Below are 24,439 nucleotides of genomic sequence, written 5' to 3' on the forward strand. Positions count from 1 at the left end.
AGAAAAAATTGCCCTCCACTGTGAATAAAGCCTTTTGTTGGGTTAAAAAAATCCATTGGGAAATTGCTAAAAAGAAAATCTCTGGAAAAAGATCTCTGACTGCAACACTTTTCTCAGCAATTACGAAAAGTGTTGTTCATTTGCACAAAACACACTGCTGCAAAGATTGCTTTCTGCAGAGAACTAAACTATGTCTCCTTCATTCAATTCTGGTTGGAGAGCTAATTTAGAAGCCTTATGTATACAGATAAAATTTGAGGACTGTTAATTCAGAATTTTTCCTTTTGCAAAATCTTTTGTGCTGGCATGATTCTGACTGCACTCTCTCTTTCCCCACTCCCTCCACCCCTTACAACCTTTTCCTTCTTCTTTTCCTAGCTTCTTTCAAGCTCATCTTATTATCCTGAAAACATTTGCTTCTCTCCAAGCTTTGATAATAATACCACCCGGCATAATTATGGATATCAACTCTACAACTGCTCCATAGGCTTTCCTAATCTGTCACAGTAAACCTTTGCAGATCTTCTAATAACTTTACAATGTTGGCTTTAAGTCAGGCTATATAAATTCTAAAAAGGTACGGTACAATGCTGCAATTGATTCAATTACACATCTTTTCTACCACCTTTGCCATTTTTCTGTTAATGACCCTGCATTTTTATGCATTTCAGGTCCTCATTCCAATTTCTTTGTATGTCTCCATTGAAGTCGTTAAAGTGTGCCAAGTGTTTTTTATTCATCAAGATAAGGATTTATTTGATGAAGAGACAGACCTCCAGCTCCAGTGTCGAGCTTTGAACATCACAGAAGATTTAGGGCAGATTCAGTATATATTTTCAGACAAGACTGGGACTCTTACTGAGAATAAAATGGTTTTCCGCAGATGCACTGTTTCTGGCATAGAATATTCCCATGATGCTAATGGTAGGTATAATACCTTTTCATTTAATTTCATGCCTCTGACATTCACGTTCCTCTTAAAAGTCGAACAAGTTATTTTAGAAGTGTAAACAAAGGGAAAGGCATCCACCATGTAAGCCAAGGCTGTTGAACCTCTTTCAGCATGCAACCCATATTCCATTTCAGGAATTGCCTTCAGGAGCTGTATTGCAGGGGAAGGTGAGGCTGAGTGCAAAGTGGATGGACCCAAAATCCAAAAGTACCAGCGAATTTTAGCTTCAAGCCATTACTGGCATTAACCAACCCTCAGAAGAGGCATTTCAAGCTTTTAGAATAGTGTGAGAACACCAGAAAACCAGCAGGCAATCACTGGTTAAAGAAAGGGAGTGAACTGGGGCCCCAAGAGGGCCAGATTTTGTTCCTTGGCCTGAGTTTTTGCAGTGTGATATGCTGAGAAATATTACCCAACACTTCCAGTGATTCCCGCCATGCTAACATGAATGCAAGGAGGAGGCATGCTGATAATAAAGCTCAGCCTCTACTTGGTTGATTCCATGGAAATCTGTTGGAAGAGCTGATGGACATCAGTAGTTAGTACGTGACCATTTCGGTGGTAGACTGACTGCTTGGCATGCATCAGGCTCCTGGTTCTGTTATTAGTATCTCAGGAAGCTGAGCCACTGGGCACCTCTCCCTGAGGCTTGGGAACACCACTGTGAGGCAGAGTCGGCAAGACGGGCTTAGATGGACTGACTTGGATGGATCTGGTTTGGTACCAGATGGCACCATCTTCTCTCTATTCAGAACCTCAGACCGATCCATCTTAAGAGTCTAACCAGCCCTTGGAATAATCGCATGGTTACACAGTCTTGGAATTCTTGGAGCACAGGACTCTCCCAATCCCAAATGTTTAGGACTAGAGCTCCCAATATTCCTGAGACCACTGGCCATGCCTCATGGGAGCTGGTGGGAGTTGAAGTCCAAAACATCTGGAGGGCACCAGGGAGCATTTTGGTTGCCATCTTATGTGGCATGGTTCAGTAGTCCTTTACCCAACCCAGACTTTAACCACAGCCTTGTTTGTGGCCTTTGTTTGGGTTCTACCTTCAGAGTCACCTTTCCCTGATAATGCTCCCAGCACCCTCTCCAGAAGCTAAAATCACAGCATGCTTGCAAGAGTGTGATCACACTCCTCTCTAATTTTATTGTCTTCACTGCAGAGCACTGAACAGCAGGCATACAGCATGAAAGCCTCCAAAAGAAAGTTGCCCAAAGCAGAAGTCTACACTCATACTATTATGGTTTTCACCATGAATGCACACAGAGCAAGAAAGGGTTCTTAACGGTCTCCACTTGGAGTGCCCATATCCTTAATCCTTGCCCTAGCAAAGCAAAACAAAATCACTCCTGGCATGCCCTTTCTATAGACTCACTGAAGTCTGGGCAGAGCTGTCTACTATATTTTACAATGTGGTGAGTCAGCAAGGCTCTTTGAGATTTCATGTTAATTTTCTCACAGCTTCCTTCCAGCCAATTTAAAGTTACACAGTCCTGTCTGAAACAAACCAACAGGGCAATTATCCCAACAAAGCAACCAAATGTAATGAAGGAATTGGGATAAATCAGCCAGTGAAAGTAGAAGATTATTCCAGAGAGGTCTAAACAATGTAATTTATATCTGTAAACCTGCAAATTTGCAAATGAAAGCAGTGAGCAACAATATGTTGTGCTAAAATTTGGGTATATCTAACAGGAGGCAGTACCAAATAGATCTAGTGGTCTAGTATATAAAATGCAAAGGCTTATGTGAACACATACTTATTTCTAGAGGGAGATAGTGGTGATCTAAGCCTCTCCCTCCATTATTCATTGTATAAAACTATGGTGTCTCTACTTTATCAGTTACCAAGTTGTGGACCATAGCTGTCCAAAACTGCTATAAGTGCATACCTGGACAGAGCCATACCTAGAAATTTAAAGACCAAGCATGGCCTTAAGCTCCACTGAAGAGTTCTGATGTAGGCAGAGCCATCCAGAAAAATCAAAGTGCATTATAGGCGCACAGAGCCTTTCCCTGGTAGGAACCAGCAGACTGTGTGTGGACTTGGCATCACAGCATACGCTGGTTTGTTGTTCATGTTTGTAAACCTGCAAGTCTGCAGATAAAAATTGTATTCTTAGACCTTTATGAAATAATCCTCTATTTCTGCTGGTCCCTTTATGACCTACAGCACAGTCCTAAGTCTGGGCAAACATAAAACAAAACATTTAAATGACATGCTGTCAGTCGTTAACCAGCATCTAACGAATCCAGTACTGCACTATTACAGTCAAGGCCAGTGCAGGTTTCAGGGAGCCCCGGGTACTGTTGCTTTGCCCGCTTCCCAGCTAGCACCACCTAGAGGACTCCAGTAGGCCTTCTGCAAGCTTACTGGAGATGGTAGGATGGGGCATGCAGCCGCAGGGATCAGCAGGAAATGTTGCAGGTGCACTACCTGGCACTCCATGGAAAAATTCAAGGTGAGGCATCTGAGCCATCAGCACCCTGAACCCAAAAGCAATGAGATGTTGACTGCAACTGCCTTGCCTGATACTTCTCTTCAAGCCACAAGCCATTAAAGACAGGCAGGCAGGCAGACAGGCAGGAGCTTTTAAAATAATTAAGAAGAAAGACCAGCTTCAGTAGTTCTGAGCATTTGTCTCCCCATGCTGGATGCTGGCACTGGGTTCCATAAGGTAAGGCCAACAGTTGTAGAGCAGCAGAAAAACAACCCATTATATCAGTATGATTTTTTTCACCCAGCAGAGCAACAGGAGCAGGGGGGAAAGGAGCACTTCTAAAATGTGCAGCAAAGGAGTTGTGCTTTCCATACTTTGCAATGGGAGGAAAGCATTTGAGTGTACACTTTAAAAATGCATGCCTAAATGCACACTTTTCCCATTCAAAAAGAAGGAAGCAAGTCTTCATTTCAGAACAAGAATAGGGTAGACTGAGCTTCAAGGTAGAACATGGAGAACATCAAGAAGCTCCAGCCTTTCTGATTTGTCCATCTCTAGTTTTTAACTTCATAGTGTATGTATACCTAAAAACAAAATATCCATCGCCTTGATACAGCCACATTTGTTTATAATCTTTTATGAACAAAGCATGCTCTTAGCATGTTCTTTGGTGCTGAGACCACAACAGCTGATATTAGTGAGCAAGTAGAATGTGTGGTGGGTACACGGTTCAGGGGCTTCGTCAACATTGGTCAGGTTTTTTTTAGCATATTGGCAGATAAACAGCCGCATTATACATGAAGCCCCTCCAATTCACAATGCGAGGTCTTAATGCCCTTCTAAAAACCCATTTACCTCATTTCATACTAATCCAACAGACAAAGGTGAGGCTTTTGGATCTCAAGATAAGCTATGAAAGTTCTCAGAAGGAAAGCCCCCATCCCCATCCCTACCCCCGTGACCACTGATAAGCTTCTCAAGAGGTTTGAGGGTCCTCCAGAACAAAATGGGGTGAGGGCTGCAGGGAGTAAGAAGGGATAGGAAATATCTGTGAACCTGCTTAAATTAATTTATCTTGGGATTGGCGCCCAGTTTGAAGCATTTCCTCCCTACCTCAGCGGCTGCCCTCCCATACTGCCCTGCCCAGCCTTCTAATGAAGACTTTTGGGCAGACTCAAGAGGCCGCAAGTAATTTCCTGCCCTGGATTTCCTTATGTTAACTTAAACTCACATCCTAAATTATCTCCCTCCCACTGCTTCCATGTATACAGATATATACATACTAATGTTGCATAATAGTCATCTGTGTAAATGAACTTTGTTCCCTGTTACTTTTTCTGTTTCTGAAAGGCACATGCCTTTTTGCTCTGCATAAATAACCCTCTGTTTGGGGAAAGTCCAAAAACATCAAGAACCAAGGAGCAGATCTGTTGACACTGGCAGCAGGCCCACCATACCATCTTATGGAATATAAGGTTCATAGAAAAGATTTGCGGGGTGGAGAAAGATGGGATGGGCAGGTAGTGAGGAGGTCACATTCCAAGTTCCTTGTGCAGATCTTTTGCCATTTCTAAGGCATCCTAAATGCCCCGGACATGAAGATAGGGTATCACGCGCACCCCAAAAAACCCTAGTTCTCCTTGTCTTTCTCACTTCTGATTTCTCATTCCTGCCATCCAAGCACAAAGATGCTGAGCTCCCACAAGATGCCACAGGAGGGATAAACAGCAGCATTTCAGGGTAGCCATAGATTCTCTCTTTTTAGAAGGCAGTCCTCTGCTGGAGAGGGTGCCGGAGGACTTTCCTCTACCTGAGGGCCACTCTGCTTGAAGGGGTGTAGTGGCCCATTCCAGCTTTAATCTGTGAGTGCTTGGCCAGCAGCCCTCCCGATCACAGTCTTCCACACTATACTGAGCTGCACTGTACTGTTTTTCAAACTATAACCATTGTTTCTAAATTTGCACCTGCCTGTTATAAATTAGCATATGCATATCTCATGCAAATATCTGTCCCTCATTTATTCTCTTTTGTGATGAAGCACTTCCTCTTCTTTCACGATTCCTCGGTGGTCACCTGATGCAACATGCCAAGCTGGGAACAGGGTCTGGCGTTAGCACACTCGGGTCTCTTTCCTGCCTGGCGTCTCAGTGCAGCCTGATCACCGACTGCATGAGCCAGAGGAGAAGCAGCACTGAAGGATCTGGGTGTGGGGAATAGGTAGAGACTGTAGGAAAGCAGCCCGGAGAGGCACTGTGTCTCATCCTGTTAGACTGTTGACATCACAGTCAACAACAGTCATTGTTATCCTGTTAGGTCACTGGCGGACAACTTGTGGCTCCAGCCGTCTGTGTTGCATGGGGGGAGGGCGGTGGGAGGTTGGCACAAGGCAGTAACTCTAGCAGAGCTTTATTTAAACCCCCCCTACATCATTTCTCCTATCAAAACCTTTCCCCACACAAATCCCTTCTCCAAAATCCTCTCCAAATACTTTCGACTGCAGCATTCCCAAACTTTGGCCATGCTGGCTGATGCGGATCAGAGTTGAATTCCAAAAGGGATGAAGGGCACCATGTTGGGGAATTCTGCCCCATTGCCTCTGCCCTGAGCCAATCCTTTATGTGTGACTGCTTTGGGAAACTCGGCAACTGATCTCCCATCTGACAAGATAGACCTTTAGCGGAATTAGGTAATACCTAGTGTAAGCTACTGTGAATGATTTATGCTATTTAAAGGAAACAGAATGAGTGAATGAATTTCTTCTGCTGAAGATAAAATTCTGTCTTTAGATAGTTGTGCAACATTTTTATTACACAGTCCAATGCAATTAATTGTAAAGGCCTCTGCACACCAAGGCTTCTTCAAGCATACACAGATTTGGTTCTACTTAGATTACTTAAAGCAGTACTGGATCATTTAAGTTTTTGCAACATGCATTAAAGCCACAGAGCTGCTTTAGATGACATGTACTTGCAAAAGAATTCTGAGTTGGATCGTTTTCTTTTCATTTTCTAGCCAACAGACTGCAGAGAGCAGTTGGACAACTTGATTACACAATGAATTTTTAACGCAGTACGATAATAGGATCTTTTTGTAAGCATGAGTTAACCTGCATCACGTCCTGAGCTGTCACCATTTCTTTCAGTAGGTTTTCTACTGCAAAATTGCACACCTCATTCTGAGATGATGATGATGCTTATATTACATTTATATCCTGCCTTTTCTCCTCTTGTGAAGGCAGCTTACCTAGTCTTCCTTCACTCCATGTTATCTTCACAGCAACAATCCTAAGAAGTAGCTTGGGCTGAGAGCCTGTGACTGTCCGAGAGTCACTGAGTGAACTTTGTGGCCAACCAGGGACTAGAACCAAGATCTCCCAGGTTTCTAGTCCAACACTCTAGCAGGCCACACAGTCTCTATTTCATGCAGATCATGCAAAACAAATCTCATCCTTTTTTCCTTTGTGGCCAGTATCTAACCCTTCCTTCTTTACTGGGAGTGCAACGTTTTGTCACCCTTTTAAAAATTTAGTATTAGTAGTATTATGATTCTATTCATATTCCACATTTTTTCCCTGCAGGGAATGCAGGCCAGCTTAAATGTTTCTTATCTTCACAAAAACCATGTCAGATAGATTAGGACAATCAACAGTTAACTTACCCAAATGGGCTTCATGGCCAAGTGAAGACTAGTACCTGGATTTCCTGGTCCAAGTCCAATGCAATAACTACTGCACTGCATTGGCTCTCACCATTGTTATTGCTGTTGCTGAATGAGCAATCTTGCATTTAAGCGTATTGCTAATCTTTTTTATTAACAAAAGAAACCCAGGACCTGTTTTCTCTGCATTTCTAGAAGTCAATTAATCTACAGCCCCTTTGAATCCTTCATCCCCTTTTTCCTGCTTGCTTTTGTGTGAATGTGTGTTCTTTCTTTCAGCAGTGTGCATAGAATCTATTGGTTGATATATAGACCCATAGATGCAATTGTGCAAATTCAGCATGTATTACTTAAAGGCAAGCATGCAATTCCTGAAGGAGAAAACAGGAAAGGCTCACATACTGTTTCAGGAGCAGGGGACTGAAAAGGGAAATGGATACAGCCTCAGAAACCAGCAGGGAGCAAAGCCTTCTGGACAAAAGCACAGGACAAAAAAGAAGTGAAGGGTGTACGGTAGGCCCCTTTCAGCCTTGTTATGTAGATTCTAGCCCAATGTACCCATTACCTAGATAGGCCTGGTTGCCACCATCACGGTTACTTCCGTGCTGCTCTGGAGAATGTTTGCATCTTCCTGTGGTGATGTACCACTGGGCTAGTGAGGGGGCTAGTGAGGCCCCCTCTTTATTATCATGGATGTCCTAGGGAACCCCACTGTCAGTAACAGTCAGGCATTTTTCTTCTCACAACAACAAGAAGCGTGAGGATCAGCAGGCACTTGGTACTTCTTTCGGCTTCCTGCACCATGATTGGAATCCTAATTGTGCAGAGGCAATTCAGAAGTGCAGCAGTCCTCCTGCCCCAGATGTTTTCCCTCCAGCACATGGAGGGTAGTGGGGATGTTGATGGGGACATGACAGGAGGTAGAGTGAGCTAGCACATCCCCACTTGCCTTTTCATTGTGTGAAGAGAAGAGTGCCTGACCAGGGCTCATGTGGGCAGATGTTGTCGGCATGAGTGGCAAGCAAGCAGCGAAGGGAGTGGCATTTAAATGAGCAAGGGAGGAGGTAACTGCTTGAAGTAGGAATATATGAGAAATTTGTTTCGGTTTATTTTTATCAGAATTGCACACAGTTCACACATTCTAGTTTGAACATGGAATGAGATGCAGACTGTCACTGAAGTCAGCAATATTTCCAAGCTTAAAGTGTGGTTCACATACCAAGAAGTATATTCAGCAGCTTGCGCTTAGGTTTTTTGTATCTTATATCCCATGTTCAAGCCAGAGAGTGTGAATCGTGTAAAACTGCAACAGTATGGCTTTCTCCTTACTGATCTTCTTTGAGTTCTAAGTTTCTCCTTACTGATCTTCTTTGAGTTCTAAGTTGGGCCTTTTCAACATAGCTTTTTCCCTCCGTGTGTTCCTTGAAACTAGGGAATCAGCAAAACTTGAGCTCTCCATTCCAACTCAAGTCAGATTGCAAGCTTTGTTCTCGGGTTGTAGGGAGTGGTCAGAAAGTAGAACCTTAGATGTTCCTGACTTCAAGTCCCAGCATTCTTGACATTTGCCATGTTAGCAAGGGCTTTGGGGAGTTGAAATCCAAAACATCTGGACTTCTACCTTCTGTTCACCCCTGCTCCACAACTCACAGTCTAGACCATCCTGTTGTTTCCTAAACTAGGAATGAGTAGAGAGTAGATCCAGATCTACTGCAGATCTCAGAATGAGTTGTAGATTGGCAAGGTTTTCTGAGGCCCAGTTACTTACCAATGCAGCAACAAAATGGCTCCCCCAATTCCTGAAATGAAGAAATCCTGGCATAACCAGAAGGGGATGTATGTGTGGAAAGACGGTGAACTTCATTCAGTTCTTAGATTCCATTCATTCCCTGGCCTTCTAATTCTAAGTAGACATATTTTACCCCAAGCTTCTGTTGATGGGTAGATCCCACTAGTTTAAACCATTCCTCTCCTGCCTTATGAGACCTATAGCCAGTCCTAGAAAATTACTATTATGCTTTTAAATAGGACCCAGGGAAAACCCTGTCTTGATTAACAGGCAAGCCCCTTCCCATCTATCCCAAATCTGAAATACACACACAAAAAGCTCAAGGACTGCAGAAACATGGTTCTGTGCGCCCGTATATACTCTAGCAGCTACACAATTACTGGCTTTAATAATTGCAGTTATGCTACTGAGCACAAATTTGTTTGCAGTACATCATATAAACCAACTGTAGCTTCCTGAAAATATAATGCAGCAGTTTCACTTACACAAAAAAATACAAATGAGCTACCATCATTCACCTTAGAGATTAGATTTCAAATATCATACTCTGGTGCAGATCAGTTTGCTTGAATTTTATCTGGACTGCTTTGCAGTTACACAGTAGCCTATAGAAATGAGATTTCAAATGGCTTGCTATGAAAAGTCTTTTAATGCTCTGACCATTGGTAGGACAGTCCATAAATAGATAACTACCAAGCTAAAGCTATTTTAGTCCTTAATGAGCTTTTCTAAGAGCCTTTGTAGAGTCACTTTTTAAAAAAAATAATTATTCATAGCTATTTGGAGTTTAGTATTTATTGCACTCTGACCTACCATTCCCTCATTCACAGCTAATTTTAATTTAATATCCTGTATACAAAATACTTGGCAAAGGTTCCAACCTTTCCTTGTGGGTTGCTTTTATTATGTTTTGTGTATTTGTTTTTAATAATCTTAGAAGACTTTTCACCTCTTTTTTGTCTTTGCAGACCAAACTGCAGATAATATAGCTGGCTTTAGGGAGAGGTGTTCTGCAAAGGGAGTTTTCTAATGGGCTTCATTGGGTTTTATGAGCTATTTCAGCATGTAATAGCCTTGTCACATTGAGCCAGAAAATGAGGGAAGCCATGTACTGAATTAAATAACTATTTTGTCTGTATTAGTTATTAAATGTTGATGTTAAATTAAGACTTATCTGCGTTACATTCTAATGCCCAAATTGTTCATTCTCCATTCTCTGCACTATAATAAAATTTAGACAACATAGGAAGATGCATTTGCATAGGACTTAGAAGAAGCCATGTTGGGCTTGATTTCAGTGAAGCTAAAGGAAGGATGCAAGTGAAGATAAATGTTCTCTTTCTGCCTTACACTAGGGATGAGCGGAAGGTAGATCTGCTACTACCTTTGGCTTCTAGCTTTCCTGACTATCAACCATGCTGGCAGGGTCTTCTGGGAAGTTGGTCCAAAACATCTACATTCTGGCACCCTCTGCCATGGACCTGTAAGGAAGCCTAGCCTGGAAACCCTGTAAGAAGCATCATATGACCAGATGCAGCCGATTAGTGAAAGCAGATTTCCTTGGCTGATCTGGCTGGTCTCCCTGCAATTCCCTCCTTTAGTTAGTCCTACTAGTAGTGCCCATTCTGAAGCTCTGCTTGACATCTTTCATGTCATTAGTCATTGGCCGTGGGCTTGTTTTCATGATGGATAATGCCAAGAGTTGGCTGAGGGGGTGTTAGTGGAGAATTCTTCTGTACCATGTAAAAGGAGCTGCTTTTTTACTAAGCATTTGTGAGCTTGGGTGGACTATGAGGGATGGTGGAGGACAGGAGAGCCTGGAGGAATGTTGTCCATGGGGTCATGATGGGTCGGGCATGACTTTGTGACTAAACAACAACAACAACAAGAATTTTGACTTAACAAAAAGCCATATAGGCATGTTTTGAGTGTGTGTATCTCAAGGTGGGTGTTCTGAACCAGACATGAGTATGTATTTGGGATACAATGCAAGTCTGATTTCAACAAACCACACCATGTCCTGGCTAAAGCTTAGCTGTTGATGAAGTTTACAGTGTTACTCAATGCATTTTTATCTGTTCTCTTCAATTTCATCTTATATTTTGCTTTTCTTCTGCACACACATGTAGCAAAACGTATAGCTATGTACCAGGAAGCTGATTCTGAAGATGAGGAGGTTTCCCCTAAAGCAGGGACATTGTCTCAAAGGGACAGTATTTGCAGTCATCAGAGTGTTAAAGTCATCCACAGGAACCAGAGCACCAAATCTCATAGGCGTACTGGGAGCAGAGTGGAGGCCAAAAGGGCAAGCATCCTTTCAAAACACACGGCTTTCAGTAGCCCAATGGTAAGTAGGGTCGTAGTATCATAGAATCATGGAAGAATGGAGTTGGAAGGGGCCAAGAAAGGCAGAACACAAGTAACTGATACTCTCTTTGTTGAAATGGATGCCTTCCCAATGAATCAGCATTTTAATGTCCCCATATCTTCTTGTGTTTATGATTTTATAATCATAATCCATATTTAATGCACTGTTTATTATAATCATAATAATAGTGGGTAATTATAATCTCTTCCTGTATGGATCCAAAGGTCATCTTTGGAGGCGTTTTTAGATGCTGCCACCAAAGGAAGCTAGACAAGAGGCTAGAACAGAGAGAGGCTTCTTGGTTTTGGCATCCCACTTATGAAATGTTCTCCCTAAGTAGGCTCACCTGGTGCCCACATTGCTATATATTTTCTTATTTCTCCCAGACATTTTAAAAACCCAGTTTCTGTTCTTATATGTCTTTATCTATTGCTGTGCTGTTTGTTGTTTTGTACTGGATTTTTGGCCACCTAATACTTTGGCCACCTAATGAGAAGGAAGGACTCCCTGGAGAAGAGGCTAATGTTGGGAACAATAGATGGCAAAAGAAGAAGGGGACAGCAGAGGATGAGGTGGCTGGATGGAGTCACTGAGGCAGTTGGTGTGAGGGCAGGTGGAGGGGGATGGTGGAGGGCAGGAAGGCCTGGAGGAATGTTGTCCATGGGGTTGCGATGGGTTGGACATGACTTCACAACTAACAACAACAACAACTGGGTTTTAGTCATTTAATTATTTTCATTGCACTTGAACTGTTTTTATTGCAGTTTTGTCCTTTAACAATTCTTAATCTGCTCAGATAACTTTTGTTATAAGGTATATTAAAACTATAATAAACAAGCTGGATTAAAACTGTAAAAAATAATTCTAGATAAGGAGTGTACAGTTTATGATTTACTCAGCCATATGTGATCCATGACTCACAGATACTAGCTTGCCACATGCTCAGTAAACTTTCTCAGTTTCTGTTCATCATGAAAAGATGCCAGTTTCAGCAACCTTACACTGCTTCCAGTACCTAAGAACACAGTTTCAAGTATTTAAAATATTCTATTTTTAAGAGGATTTCTGGACAGAAGAAAGCCCTTTCTGTATTGAGTCTGTTTCTGAACTGACTCTTTATTCTGCCATCAGAAGATTGCTTGGCCAACCTTACCCCAGACAAGAGCACTTCTGGAATGCCTCACAAATCATCAATAAACGAAGACAGTCCCTGCCCGCAGGCTTATAGTCTAAAAGGGCATTCTATACAAGAAAAAGAAATAGGGAGGGAGGAGGTGGGACTAAGTCTTTAGCAGTCCTGGTACCTTGGCCCTCCTCCCCCTGTTGGTGGTAGGGACAGCTGAGAGAAGAGCCACCTTCGTGGAATGGGACCTCAGGACTGGTGAAATGCCTCTCCTTTCCCATTCATCTCCCTCATCTAGGCCCAGAAGGCTAGTCACTACCCCAAGGACAGAGAGCAAATCACCTGTGAATTTGGATTGGCTAATGAAAACACAGAGTGCGGAAGAATCAGAATGACTGACAAAATATATGATAGTGAGACAGCAAGTTTGTTTTGGGATGGTCTCACACAACAGTGTTTGGCTCGTCATTTAAATAGGTTAGAAAACTCCATCTTGTAACATTCATATTGCTAGTTAAGTTTGGTATGTTTCTAAAAGAGTTACTTTTAAATATGTACCTAGCACATTCTTCAACAGATTTATTTTCATTGGATTGGATACAGTATATTTTGAAAAAGGAAAGAAAGCCAGATGTTAAGGAGAAAGGTTCCAGAATTGGTTGCAAAGCACTGTAACAAGCTATCTTAAATTTTGCTAGTGACCTTCCAGCACCCCCCAATGCATTGCTGTATCTAATCCAAACACATCTGTTTGAAAAGGGAAGGGAAGGGAAGGATAAGGTAAGCAAAACTCAGGGAATGTATCTGATCAGGGTGTATTTCTTTTCAATCTTGCTGCCTACCTCATCCTATCCCACTACTTGTAGCATGATATGATGGAACACAGAACCTGCTTTGCTTTATGATGTACTGCTTGCCTAGGTAGCCTTGAGTACAACTTCAGACTGCATTGCATTGCATTGCATTGCATTGCATTGCATTGCATTAGTGATACCCCACATTTTTCCGGCAAGAAACCCAAGTGCTCTTACACAGTCTTCCTCCTTTCCATTTTATCCACACAACAACCCTGTGAGGAAGGTTAGGCTGAGAGTCAGTGACTGGTCCAAAGTCACCCAGTGAGCTTCATGGCCAAGGGGAAAGTAGAGCTATATCTCCCAAGGCTCAGATCAACACACTAACCATTACACCACACTGCACTACTGCAAGCTTCTGCATATTATTACAGGTTATTTGGGGAAAAGGAACATCTTTGCATGAGGCCCATAGCCTTAGCCCATGGGTGAGCAGCCTCAAGCTCAGAGACCAATACAGGTCTCTGAAATTCCCTCAAAGACTGTGCCAAGCACACCCATCATTGGGTAGTTTCCCAGTTTTTATGCATTCCCTCCACTTTCAAATGTTAAAAGGGGAGCTAAGCCTAAGGATTAGTTACTAGCAGTAAGAGCTTAAAGCTCAATTTTGTTGGTATTTGTACTTCTGATCTGACCCCTTTTATAGTTGGCCCAGTGTGCCGCTGGCATATGATCCCTGAGATTTTCTTCAGAGCTGAATTCAGCCCCTGAACTGAAAGAGCTTTCAGAGCCAGCTACTTCTCTTAACATGCCTGGCAGATACATGGTCTAATGTTGCTGTTTTCTGCTAACTCCTAGGTGTCATATTAACCATGGCAAGTTACAGAGAAACAGTCATTACCTTGTTCAGAAGTGTTTGCCAACCAAGGAAAGATAATCCCACCCTTCCTGCAGCAGACTAGAAAATGCTATTTGTAAGCACAAGTCTTAGATCGTGATGTTCTTTGGGGTGAGAGAAAGTGGGTTAGCTTGAAGACACAGATGGGATTATCAAAGATACGCTTGATGAAGCACATCTGCAAAACAAGCTCAGCCCGAAGACTTTGAAAGGTGCTATACGAGTGCATCGACCTGCAAATGATTCACTTTGCCTGCCTTTTGATTCTAGGAAAAAGATATCACGCCTGATCCTAATTTGCTGCAGAAAGTAAATGAATGTGCAAACTACCTGGAGATCATGAGGAGCCACGACCAACCCTTATCCCAGCTCTCTCCTGAACTTTCAGACATCTTCGACTTTTTCATTGCCTTGACAGTTTGCAACACAGTGGTAGTTACATCTCCCAATCAGCCACGGCAGAAGGTAGGTCAGGTGAGCGACCATGTCAGGAAAGTCTCAGAACTGTGCAGTCCAGTCTGGTGCTTCTTTACCAGCCACTGGCAGAACCAGTGAGGCATAAGTCAAGTGAGAATACAGACCGATCTTGACCGTGTTCTTCAGAGCCTTTTTACTAATTAAGGCTTGCAGGTTCCATGGGGTTTCCTTCCAAGTAAGTCTACATAGGATTCCAGTCTTAATCTCATTACATTTAATTGCAAAAAAAAGCTATTTAGAATCACAGAGTTGGAAGATAACTCGAAGGTCATTTAGCTAGCCAACCTCTTGTCACTGCAGGAAATCCACTACTGCATCATCCCTGATAGGTGGCTATCCAGCTTCTGCTCAAAAGCATCTCTCAAAGAAGAGTGCAGTATTTCAGAGTTTAGTCTGTTCTGCAGTCATATAGCCCATACTGTCCAGAGGTTGTTCCCAATACTTCTAATTTGAACCCATTGGTTCAGGTCCACCACCCTGGGACAACAGAAAACAAATTTGATCCATCTTCTGTGTTTAGTCCTTCTGATAGTCAAAGATGATTATCATATCACCTCTTAATAATCTCCTTCAGACCAAACGTACCCAACTTCTTTAAACTTTCTTTAAAGGATCAGCTTTGTTGCCCTCCTCTGGGCATGTTTCATTTTGCCAACATCCTCCTCAAATGTTATACCAGGAACTGGACACAACTGGAGCTCTAAAAACCTATTTCATGATATTTCATTAGTATTACTATTGGAATAAGGACTAAGTAGTATTTCATTATCAGAAGGAATTTGCATAGAGAGAAAGGAGATAATATTTAATGCATATCACATCTTATTTAAAGGCCACATGTGGGAAAGAACAATTAAAATACTAAAGGTTTCTTTCTGTCCCTGCAATCTAAGTTGGGTATTGCAAGAACAGATGCAACTTGACAGAATTGTGCTTTTTTATATAATCACAATAGAATTGAAATGGTCCCTTACTCCCCTTCTGACTCCTCTAATCTCAAACACACATATCCTAGAAATGGCTCTGCCTCATTGAATTCTTGATGCACTTAAAGTCAAGTCCAACATTCACTGGCTGAGGTGACAGAGTTCTCTTGGAGAAAATATGTGCATGCACACTTAAAGAATGTCCCACAGCAGGAAGAATGAGGTGTGTACATTCGAATGATTTACTGTTGTGATCTGCTTTCTATTTTAGGAAAGGTGTGATAGGTTTATTAAGGAAGTATGAATGCCTGACCATGTCTGGTGTACCGTAAAGTAAAACATGGGAAAATGTGATGGCTTGGGTCCACAAAATCTTGACATAAGGGGTAAAAATTATATTTCACCCCTCATTGTATAATGTATTATATAATCTGTATTATATAAATTACTAAGACAGAAAACACTCAGTCTTTTTTTAAAAAAATAAAGAGCCTGTGTGGTCTTAAGATGGTAGAATTTATCTGGGTTTGGGATCATTTTGTCCATTGCTTTTCTGTTAAACTGAAAACAGTTCTTTCATGAAGAGAAGATCATGGATCTTCTCTCCTGTTAGCGGAAGGGCCTTGATCCCTAACACTGAAAAGGCATCATAAGGCTGTGTACCCTTTGCTGTCCCTGGGTATATCTTCACCCCTCTGTCTCAGTTTTGATCAGAGACAGCACTGGAGATTCCTCCAGGAGGATTCTGGAGAACACATCTGGAGGAATCTTGGGGCTACACTAGATGACCCTTGAAGGAACCACAGGCCAGATTGGCAAGGCCTGTGAGCCAGAATAGCTTGCCATTCCCTGCCTGCGAATAAGCTTTTGTGCTGTTTTCTGTTTTTCAAAATGTTTTCTAAGTTCTGAATTAATGCAGTGAACATTTGCAGTGCTTTGTCCTCCTAACTTGTGCTGTCAGATAGATGCATGCCAGATATCTCACCTGACTCCTTTCTTGGTGGTCAATCTTTATATCTCAAGGTCAGAATCAGATTTGAACTGAAGTCTCCAGTAAAGACCATCGAGGACTTCATTCGGAGATTTACCCCAAGCCGCCTGACCTCTGGGTCTAACAACAGCAGCTCATCAAGCCTGGCCACCAGCAAGTCAATGCACCGAGTTGGTTCTAGCATCATTTCATCAGTGTCAACAGAGAGCACTTTACTGAAACTAGAAGAAAAGCTGGCTAATTCTTCCCAGATGAATAACAATGGCTATGCTTCCCAGCAGTCCAAATGGACATCAGGGAATGGGCCAGGCGAGGGTGAGCTACGTTATGAGGCTGAGAGCCCGGATGAGGCTGCCCTTGTCTATGCAGCAAGAGCCTATGGCTGTGCTTTGGTTGGTAGGTTGCCTGACCAAGTGTCAGTAGAGCTGCCTCATCTGGGGAGACTAACTTTTGAACTCTTGCACATTCTGGGCTTTGACTCCATCCGAAAGAGAATGTCAGTGGTAGTGAGGCATCCTCTCACAGATGAAATTAACGTTTACACTAAAGGAGCGGATTCAGTTATCATGGATCTTCTTCTGCCCTGTTCTTCAGGTATTGACTCTCTCTTGATAACTTTCTCTCCGGTCTTAACTCTCTCTGTTCAGGTATTAACTCTCCTTTGATATTCCAGCATAAAGTAAAAATAAACAACTTAAGTTCAACTTTCTCAACAACCACCTTGATAGATTTGTAAGTTCTTGCTAATGTTAAGAAACTCACAGCATTTTCTGTCATTTTGATTTTTCAGGAGCAGCTTCTAAAAGCAGGCTCTTTGCCTGATCAATATAAATAAATGGATCAGTTCTGTAAGCATTCTTTCCAAGTACTCATTGTTGAGTATCTTCTTTCATCTCTCCATTTCAGTTAACATTCCTTTTAATATTGGGGGCACTAAGCATTCTTCACTACAGCTCTCCCTTGGTTTGCCACATTTTGTGGCCATTTCTTCAGGTTACAGTACATTCAGACAACAACAGTTCCATTCTACACATGACTCTTAAGGCTAATAGTGACTCTCCCTCTCAAAGTACTGCTTTCAGTGGGACTTGTAGTGAATTGATGTACACTCAGTCTGGTGCCAGTAGAGTTTTCTGATCCCTTGGGGTGGGCCCTTCATGCACCCAGTTTGTGAAGATGGATTTCAATGAAGCACCTTTGTGAGAACTGCTCAGCACAGCTTATTGGTTGCTTACGTCTTCTTTAGCATAATTAATTACTAGTTGAGATACATCAAGATGTTAGGAATATGAGGGCACCTTATTCCCCCTTGTAAATTCATTGAGAACAAGATTCCCAGAGCTGAGCTGTGGAGGATAGCCACATTCACTTTTAACTTTGTTTGGTGGCTATCAAACACTTCATGCCAGCATACAAAGCAAGGGTGTGGCTGCTGAAACGCTTTCAGCCCAAGAGCCCAATTCCAAATTCCAGTTTGACAGAGTGCTCAGTAGTGGGTGGAGCCAAAGGAAAAGGGGAGTGATAAAAACAGTCCCACCCTGTTTTAGCTTAAAACTCTTATTGCTCATAACTGTGCATTAAGAGAAGGCATTTCAGCCTTTCAGAATGGGTAACATGTTGTATAAAAGCCATGAAATCAGACAATGAGTTTTGGGGTGGGGGCTGTGGAATGGGGCAGTGCCAGGAAAGGGTGTCTGTCCAGATGGGAGCACTCCCACCCACACTATCCCCAACCTTCAAATATCCCCGTTTCATTTATGGACCTGAACCTGGCTAAAAGTTATTTGAATTCTTCAAATATAGAGCAAAAGAATCTCAAAGATGTATGGATGTGCCATGAGCCAGAAGTGATTTTGAATTACTGCATCTTTTAAACACACAGTACCATTTTTGAAGGGGGAGGAGTAAGTATCTAATTCCCCCCCCCCAATTTGTTGAAATTATTGTTCAGCATTTGAGAAGAGAAATATCTGCTAATCAATAAAAATGTGGTGTTCTGTGAATAGTTATTTAGCATCACTAATAAAATATGGAGCTGAAATGAATATTGTATTGCAGGTTTGCTAGTCAAATTGGATTTTTTTTACACATTTGCATTTTGTGGATCCATGAAATTTAATTGTGTGGTTTACTGCAAATGTCCGATTCAGCATAAATGTCTTATCATGATTACTTTAGAATTACTGGAAAATGCTGGAGCAAATCACCTTGAAAGATTTTGGTTCTGCAGTGTTTGTTTAATGAAATATAAAAAGTTGCAAACATAAGGCTTTTAACCCCCTTTCTCCTTCAACAACATTAAATTGAAACAGGACCACAGAATTAAGAATTGTTTGTCATTCTACCAGCAGAAAATAAGTTTTACCATCTGATAACATTACTTAGGTCACATAATCTTTTAAAATAAAAATACCTTGGAGTGCTTGTTTTCCTTCCAGTTAGAAGAGAAACGTGTGGTGCCAAAGCAGCTATAAACAATGTTTATAATCAAGGCTTTTTATAAATATTATATGAAATATGTATTAGGCATATCCCTGCATTCATTGCACCAGAAATGAATGTGGTATCTGGCATAGACTTGAGCATGCTGGGAAAAGCCACTTTCTAGGTTAAGACAGATAATTATCCCTTTTATTCCCCTGTATCTTTCAGTGATTCCAACTGGATCACTAAGTTACAGGTACATTTTTAACCTAAGTATAAATACAGGAAAATGCAATCTAGCATAAATATTAAATGTCCAAGAAAGCAGCCTTTCCAAGCTAGGCAGGGCTGTGTTGCTGCCACCTTATGATGGGGAATTCCCAGTGGTTTGGCACATAAGACACAGTTGCCTCTCATGCAATCTCTTAGGAACATTGGAAGCTGCCTCATGCTGAGCCGAACCACCAGTCCTTCTAGCCCTGTATTGTCTACAGCAATTTCTGAGCTTTCCTTAAGAGTGTCCAGGAATTAAATGGGAACCTTCCGCGTGCAGAATATGTGCTCTATCCAACGGAGCTATGGCCCTTTCCTCTCCCCACTTTTCCTTTAAAAACAAACCAAAAAGCCCTTTAAACAAACCAAAAAGCCCTTGAAACAAACTGAATACAAGCCCCACTAAGGGTGAGTCAATCAAAGGAAGCTAGACATGCACAGAATTAGATCAAGACGTAGGTGGTGTTGCCGGCATCTGGGACAAACAATCTGTGTTCCACCTTTGTCTTGCCTGTTTGAGCCATCCACAGGGAGCTGCCTCAGTGAAATTCAGCAGTATGTATCTGATAAAGTAGGACGGGCTTGTCACACTCCCTAAGTAGAGGATGCAACTGTAACTCCATCAGTGTAAGCCACTGAATACAAAAATGTTATATAAGCGTCTATGGCAAGTTAAAAAGGGAGAGAAAAAATGGCATGCACAAAATATTTCTTTTGAGCAGAAAGCTTTGGGTTTCCTTTGGGACAGTAACACTACTGAAAGGTAATGTTTTTAAAGCTTTATATCCAGCCATAAGGAAGGAGAAAGCACTATTCATGCCAAGACTCTTGAATTATTTTCATTTCATTTTCGTTGAATTGTATCCAGATGACCCAAGAAACAAGCATCAAAAGAAAATCCGAAGCAAAACTCAGAATTTTCTTAATCTTTATGCTGCTGATGGATTGAGGACTTTGTGCATCGCGAAGAAAGTAAGCACCTGCCGCTCTTTCACTTTTACGGGTTTTTGTTTTAGTTGATTTATGCAGCACAAATACTTGGGCAAAAACCCAGTGTGGTATAAGCCCAGCAAAATCAATGGGCTTTCTTTAGGCAAGCTCTTCTGGACTGTGGCCCATGTGTTCTCTCTCATGGTAAAAGCACTAGGACTTTTTGATGAGCAGGGATGGTGATGTCATCTGCCTGCCCCCGTCATACACACAAGGTCCCATCCTTGTTCCCTCTGAGCAAAGCTGCAGTCCTAAGAAGCTGCTTCCAGGCAGGAAGTGTTCTGAGTTGTTCCTCTTCTGATGCAAACCATTTTGAGGTGGCTTGATCTGAACAGGTAATTCAGACCTTTTGGTTTTACAGCAGAGCAACTCCTGGTGGAAATGATCGCTGCAACCACGGGCTTATTGATATGAATGCAGCCTGCTACCTGCATTTCATAGGTGTGGCTCTGGGGACCATCATGGTGAGTGGCCAAGCATCAGAGTGCATCCGCGGCATCACTTCCCCTTCTTACTTGTATTTTGCAACAGGTGCTGAGCAAGGAGGAGTATTCTTGCTGGTTAAAAAGCCACATTGAAGCAGAGTCTTCTATTGAGAACCGGGAAGAGCTGCTGTTCCAGTCGGCAACTCGTTTAGAGACTGATCTGCATCTGCTAGGTAACGTCAAAGGAGAGGGGTATGCTCCCAATGAAAATGAGTCTTCTCTGCATAAGGGATTTAACCCACTGCTTTACTGGGGTTTCTTCCATTTTCGCTGAAGGAGGAAAAATGTGTCCTTAAAACAGGTTCCTTTTTTCCAGGGGCTTGCTTTTCTAAACCAACCAAAAAATGGCTCTGTGATATGGCTCTATGCACAGCAGACTTGCAACAATACACAAGGGTTGTTCCAGTTTGCTATGATTTAAAATGTAGTGCCAGACTTTCCTGGCTCTAAAAAACCTGCAAAACAGGCTAGACAATATGGGAGAGGTGCTGGTGGATAACAGTGTCATTAAAAGGCCCTGCAAACTTCTGAGAGTGAGATATTACAAAAGCACAATAAATACCTCATGTAGAGAAGGCCTGAGGCTTTAGAAGCACTTTTTTCCATATGACAATTAATTTCTGGACTTAGTTGCAACCAGGAAGCATGCCCAGGAAGTTGTATGGATACTCTGCTATTCGGGTTCTCCTTCCCTCCTTGTGCTTATGGGTGATTTCCACTCCCCATCACTGCTGCACCCTTTGGGAAAACTGCTCATTCACAGAGTAGTCCCAGCTCTGGGGTTTCCTGTTTACAGTGAACACTTAAATTTCTTAGCCTAAGAAACCCTCTGCCACTGAAACTTGGTGTTGACCAAGGGGTCCATGCCCTGGTGTGCGCATGCCCAAAATACATAACAGGGGAGGGGTTTTTTAAGGGATTTATTATACTGGCTGCCAATGAATTGTTCCAGATGGCGCCCCTGAGCAGTCCTCAGTTGACCCTTGTATACATTTATCATTACAGGGTTATACATAACACAGTTAACACTTTCTGATAGGTTACAGAGTAAAAAGTTACAGTGGCTTGATCTTTCCCACTTGCATACCAAAGAAGATGCGCCTAAGGATAGGGGAGGATGGGGTGTTATTACATAGATGAGGAGTAGGTGGTGTGGGCCAGTGTGAGTTGCCCTTTGTTTGAGCAGCTGTTATCTGTCAAGGGCCAACTAGCTTTCTCTGGTCAGCTACATTTTAAGAATGCACACTTGCTGATTTCTAGAAAAGAGGCTTTTTTTCAGACCTGGTTATATGTCAGTAATTGCATGATTTACCCAATGAAGATTCTACCTTTTGATCTTTACATCATTCTGTACATTCCACCTTTTCCTGTTGCTGCCAATTCTCTTAGAATACTCTGAATGCTCCTAGTAGCTGGTATATGAGATTCACGCACTTAAGACAAGTTGAACAATTAAACAATGGGTATTTTGCACATAAGGGATTACAAATATTTACTTTGGCATTTTCAAAAGAGTGCTTAGTGACAATTCTTTAGGACCCAAGCAACACTGATGCTGCTAGGAACTTCTTTTACCTCAAGCCAAATACTGTAAACCTCCACCCCAGCTAAATACCCTTAAAATCAGGTCCAGCTTCAAGGTAAAATCTTTCACTGACATCCAAGTGCCTCCTGTTGGCTGCTTGGATGGATTATCTGGGTTCTTACTGCCTCTTATTTAACCTTCCACTGGCAAGATCATAGGCTTGTGATCATCACTAACTACCTAAGGTCCTCCCACAGAGAAATAATAGCTATTCCCTTCCTCCTAAGCTTTTGTCCTAAAACACCTCACACCAGTCGGGATACTCTCTTCCTCTCTCTTCACATTCAAACTCTCAACTATCATATCTTAACTGCCATTCCCTTACTGTTCTTTTCCATCTAACTAGAATTCCTAGCTAAACAGAATTGCATTTCCATGACCCAGGCCCCATCAAACAACAATCAAAGCTATCGTTTCTTTCTTCCACTTCAGAATATCTCTAAGTAACTACTACACAGGACTTTAACCAGAACTAGGTTTCAGACCCATTCAGATAAATTATTATTGCACAAAATGCATATTACAGACCCATTTGTTATATATAGTCTCCAGAATGCTCCAGAATGGTACTTAGCAAGTTTCCAGTTCTCATTGCTGGGAAGAAAAATTCAAAAGATATTCCAAGGGCATTGTTTCCTAAAGACCAACATATTGAGGACAGGAATGATGTACAGATCCATCGGTATCACTTTCATTGGTAAAACCATGCAATCATTGACACGTAGCTAGAAGAACCCTCTTTTCTAGAAATCAGCATGTATGCACTTGAAATGTAGCTGAACTTAACCAGGCACCATTCCAGAGAGGTCCACTTGACTCGTGACAGATAACCGCAGCACAGACTAAGGGCAGTTCGCATCAACCCACCCCATCCGTCTCCCCTCCTTCCTAGCATCTTTCTGCTTTGGTATACAGGCAGGAAGGAGCACGCCGTTGTAACTTTTTACTTCTATAACCTACTAGAAAGGGTTAACTGTATTACGTGTAACCCCTTCATGATCAATGTATAAAAGGGCCAACAGAGGACTGCTCAGGTATGCCCTCTGGAACGATTTGTTGGCAGCCAGTTACTCCCAAGAATAAATATTTTAAAAGAAAACTTTACCCTGTTGTGTATTTTGTGCATATGCACACCAGGGCGCAGACCATTTGGTCAACAGGAAGACTAAGAGGCTTCTAGAGGTTCACAAGTACCACCATCTATTACAAAAAATGCCCACCGTTTTATATTTTACCAACTTGATGTTTTATTGCTGCTAGGCTTATTAGATGCTGTTGTTTAGATGATGGACTGATTGTATAGATTGATGGTGTTTCTAATTCTGATTTTGCATATGGTCTTACTCTATGGAAGCTGCCTTGTGAGGGCATGTACCTTAAAAGGTGACCCGTAAATACCACAAATAAACATATACTCTCCCAGTCACCTCAACAGATTGAGCAACTCCAAAAGCATCTGCTGTGACCTGCATCGAGGTCAGCGGAGAAGCTTTGTGAACAGTCTCAGCGTAACAGTAACAAAGCAGATCTGGCGAGCCTGAAATCTCCCCAGCCCGATGGAGGCAATAGTGCCTGAGTCCCACCCTGTCACGTTCAATCAAATCACAAATATCTGTTCTTCTTTGAACTGTTCTTTCTGTTGGCCCCAACAACTGGGACCATAAACCCTCATTTCAAAGAAAAATCTGCCCACCGCTATTGACTTTGTATGAAGTTTAATGAGTTGAAAGTTTACTTGAATGCAGCTGGATAAATGAAAACAGACTCCTGTCATAATGTAACCGTCTGTTTTGCCAGTTAAGCCCTGAGCAACCTATTCAGTAATGAAAGGACTTAGAATATGGTTAACTGTTAAAAACAAAGCAAAACACCCTACTGCAAAAGCAGCCCAGAGAAGAAAGGTTTCTTCTGCAAGTTCCTAGAAGCCACTCAAGGCTGCTGCTTCCACAGACAGATTCCCATGTTATTTTTCCCTGCTTTTTCTTGCATGCTGGTGAGGGAGAGAGAAATGGTTGACTGTGCACATCCAGGCAATGTGAAGATGTTTCAGAAATCTGCCCTTAGCAAATTCCCCTGTAGACATCAGCCTCAGACACAGGACTAACTAGAGTCGCTCACTGCCCAGCTGATAAGCCTTGAATAAGCATGGAAAGGTAATGCCAGAATTTGTCCCAAGCAGCATTGTCCTTCTTTATCTAGTTCATTACCTTTGGGGAATGTACTCAAAACTGCAAGTGGCCGGTCTATTTTTCTCAAGAGCAAG

At 42.2% G+C, this 24,439-nt stretch overlaps 1 protein-coding gene across 3 annotated transcripts in view; it reads left to right on the forward strand.

Annotated features, from left to right (window-relative positions):
* Positions 1–24,439, forward strand: part of ATP10A (ATPase phospholipid transporting 10A (putative)) — a 136,891-nt gene that overhangs the window by 91,874 nt on the left and 20,578 nt on the right. For all 3 annotated transcript variants that reach the window (XR_006415044.1, XR_006415045.1, XM_044433342.1), the window contains exons 7-12: positions 672–924; positions 10,972–11,189; positions 14,296–14,490; positions 16,452–17,013; positions 19,985–20,088; positions 20,638–20,764. Coding sequence is in view for 1 of the 3 variants with exons in the window: in XM_044433342.1 (XP_044289277.1) it covers positions 672–924; positions 10,972–11,189; positions 14,296–14,490; positions 16,452–17,013; positions 19,985–20,088; positions 20,638–20,764 (1,459 nt within the window). In the remaining 2 variants the exon portion in view is untranslated. The remainder of the gene's footprint in view (positions 1–671; positions 925–10,971; positions 11,190–14,295; positions 14,491–16,451; positions 17,014–19,984; positions 20,089–20,637; positions 20,765–24,439) is intronic.

Source organism: Varanus komodoensis, unplaced genomic scaffold (genome assembly GCF_004798865.1).
Source record: "Varanus komodoensis strain SLA01 unplaced genomic scaffold, ASM479886v1 scaffold1, whole genome shotgun sequence".
Taxonomy (NCBI): domain Eukaryota; kingdom Metazoa; phylum Chordata; class Lepidosauria; order Squamata; family Varanidae; genus Varanus; species Varanus komodoensis.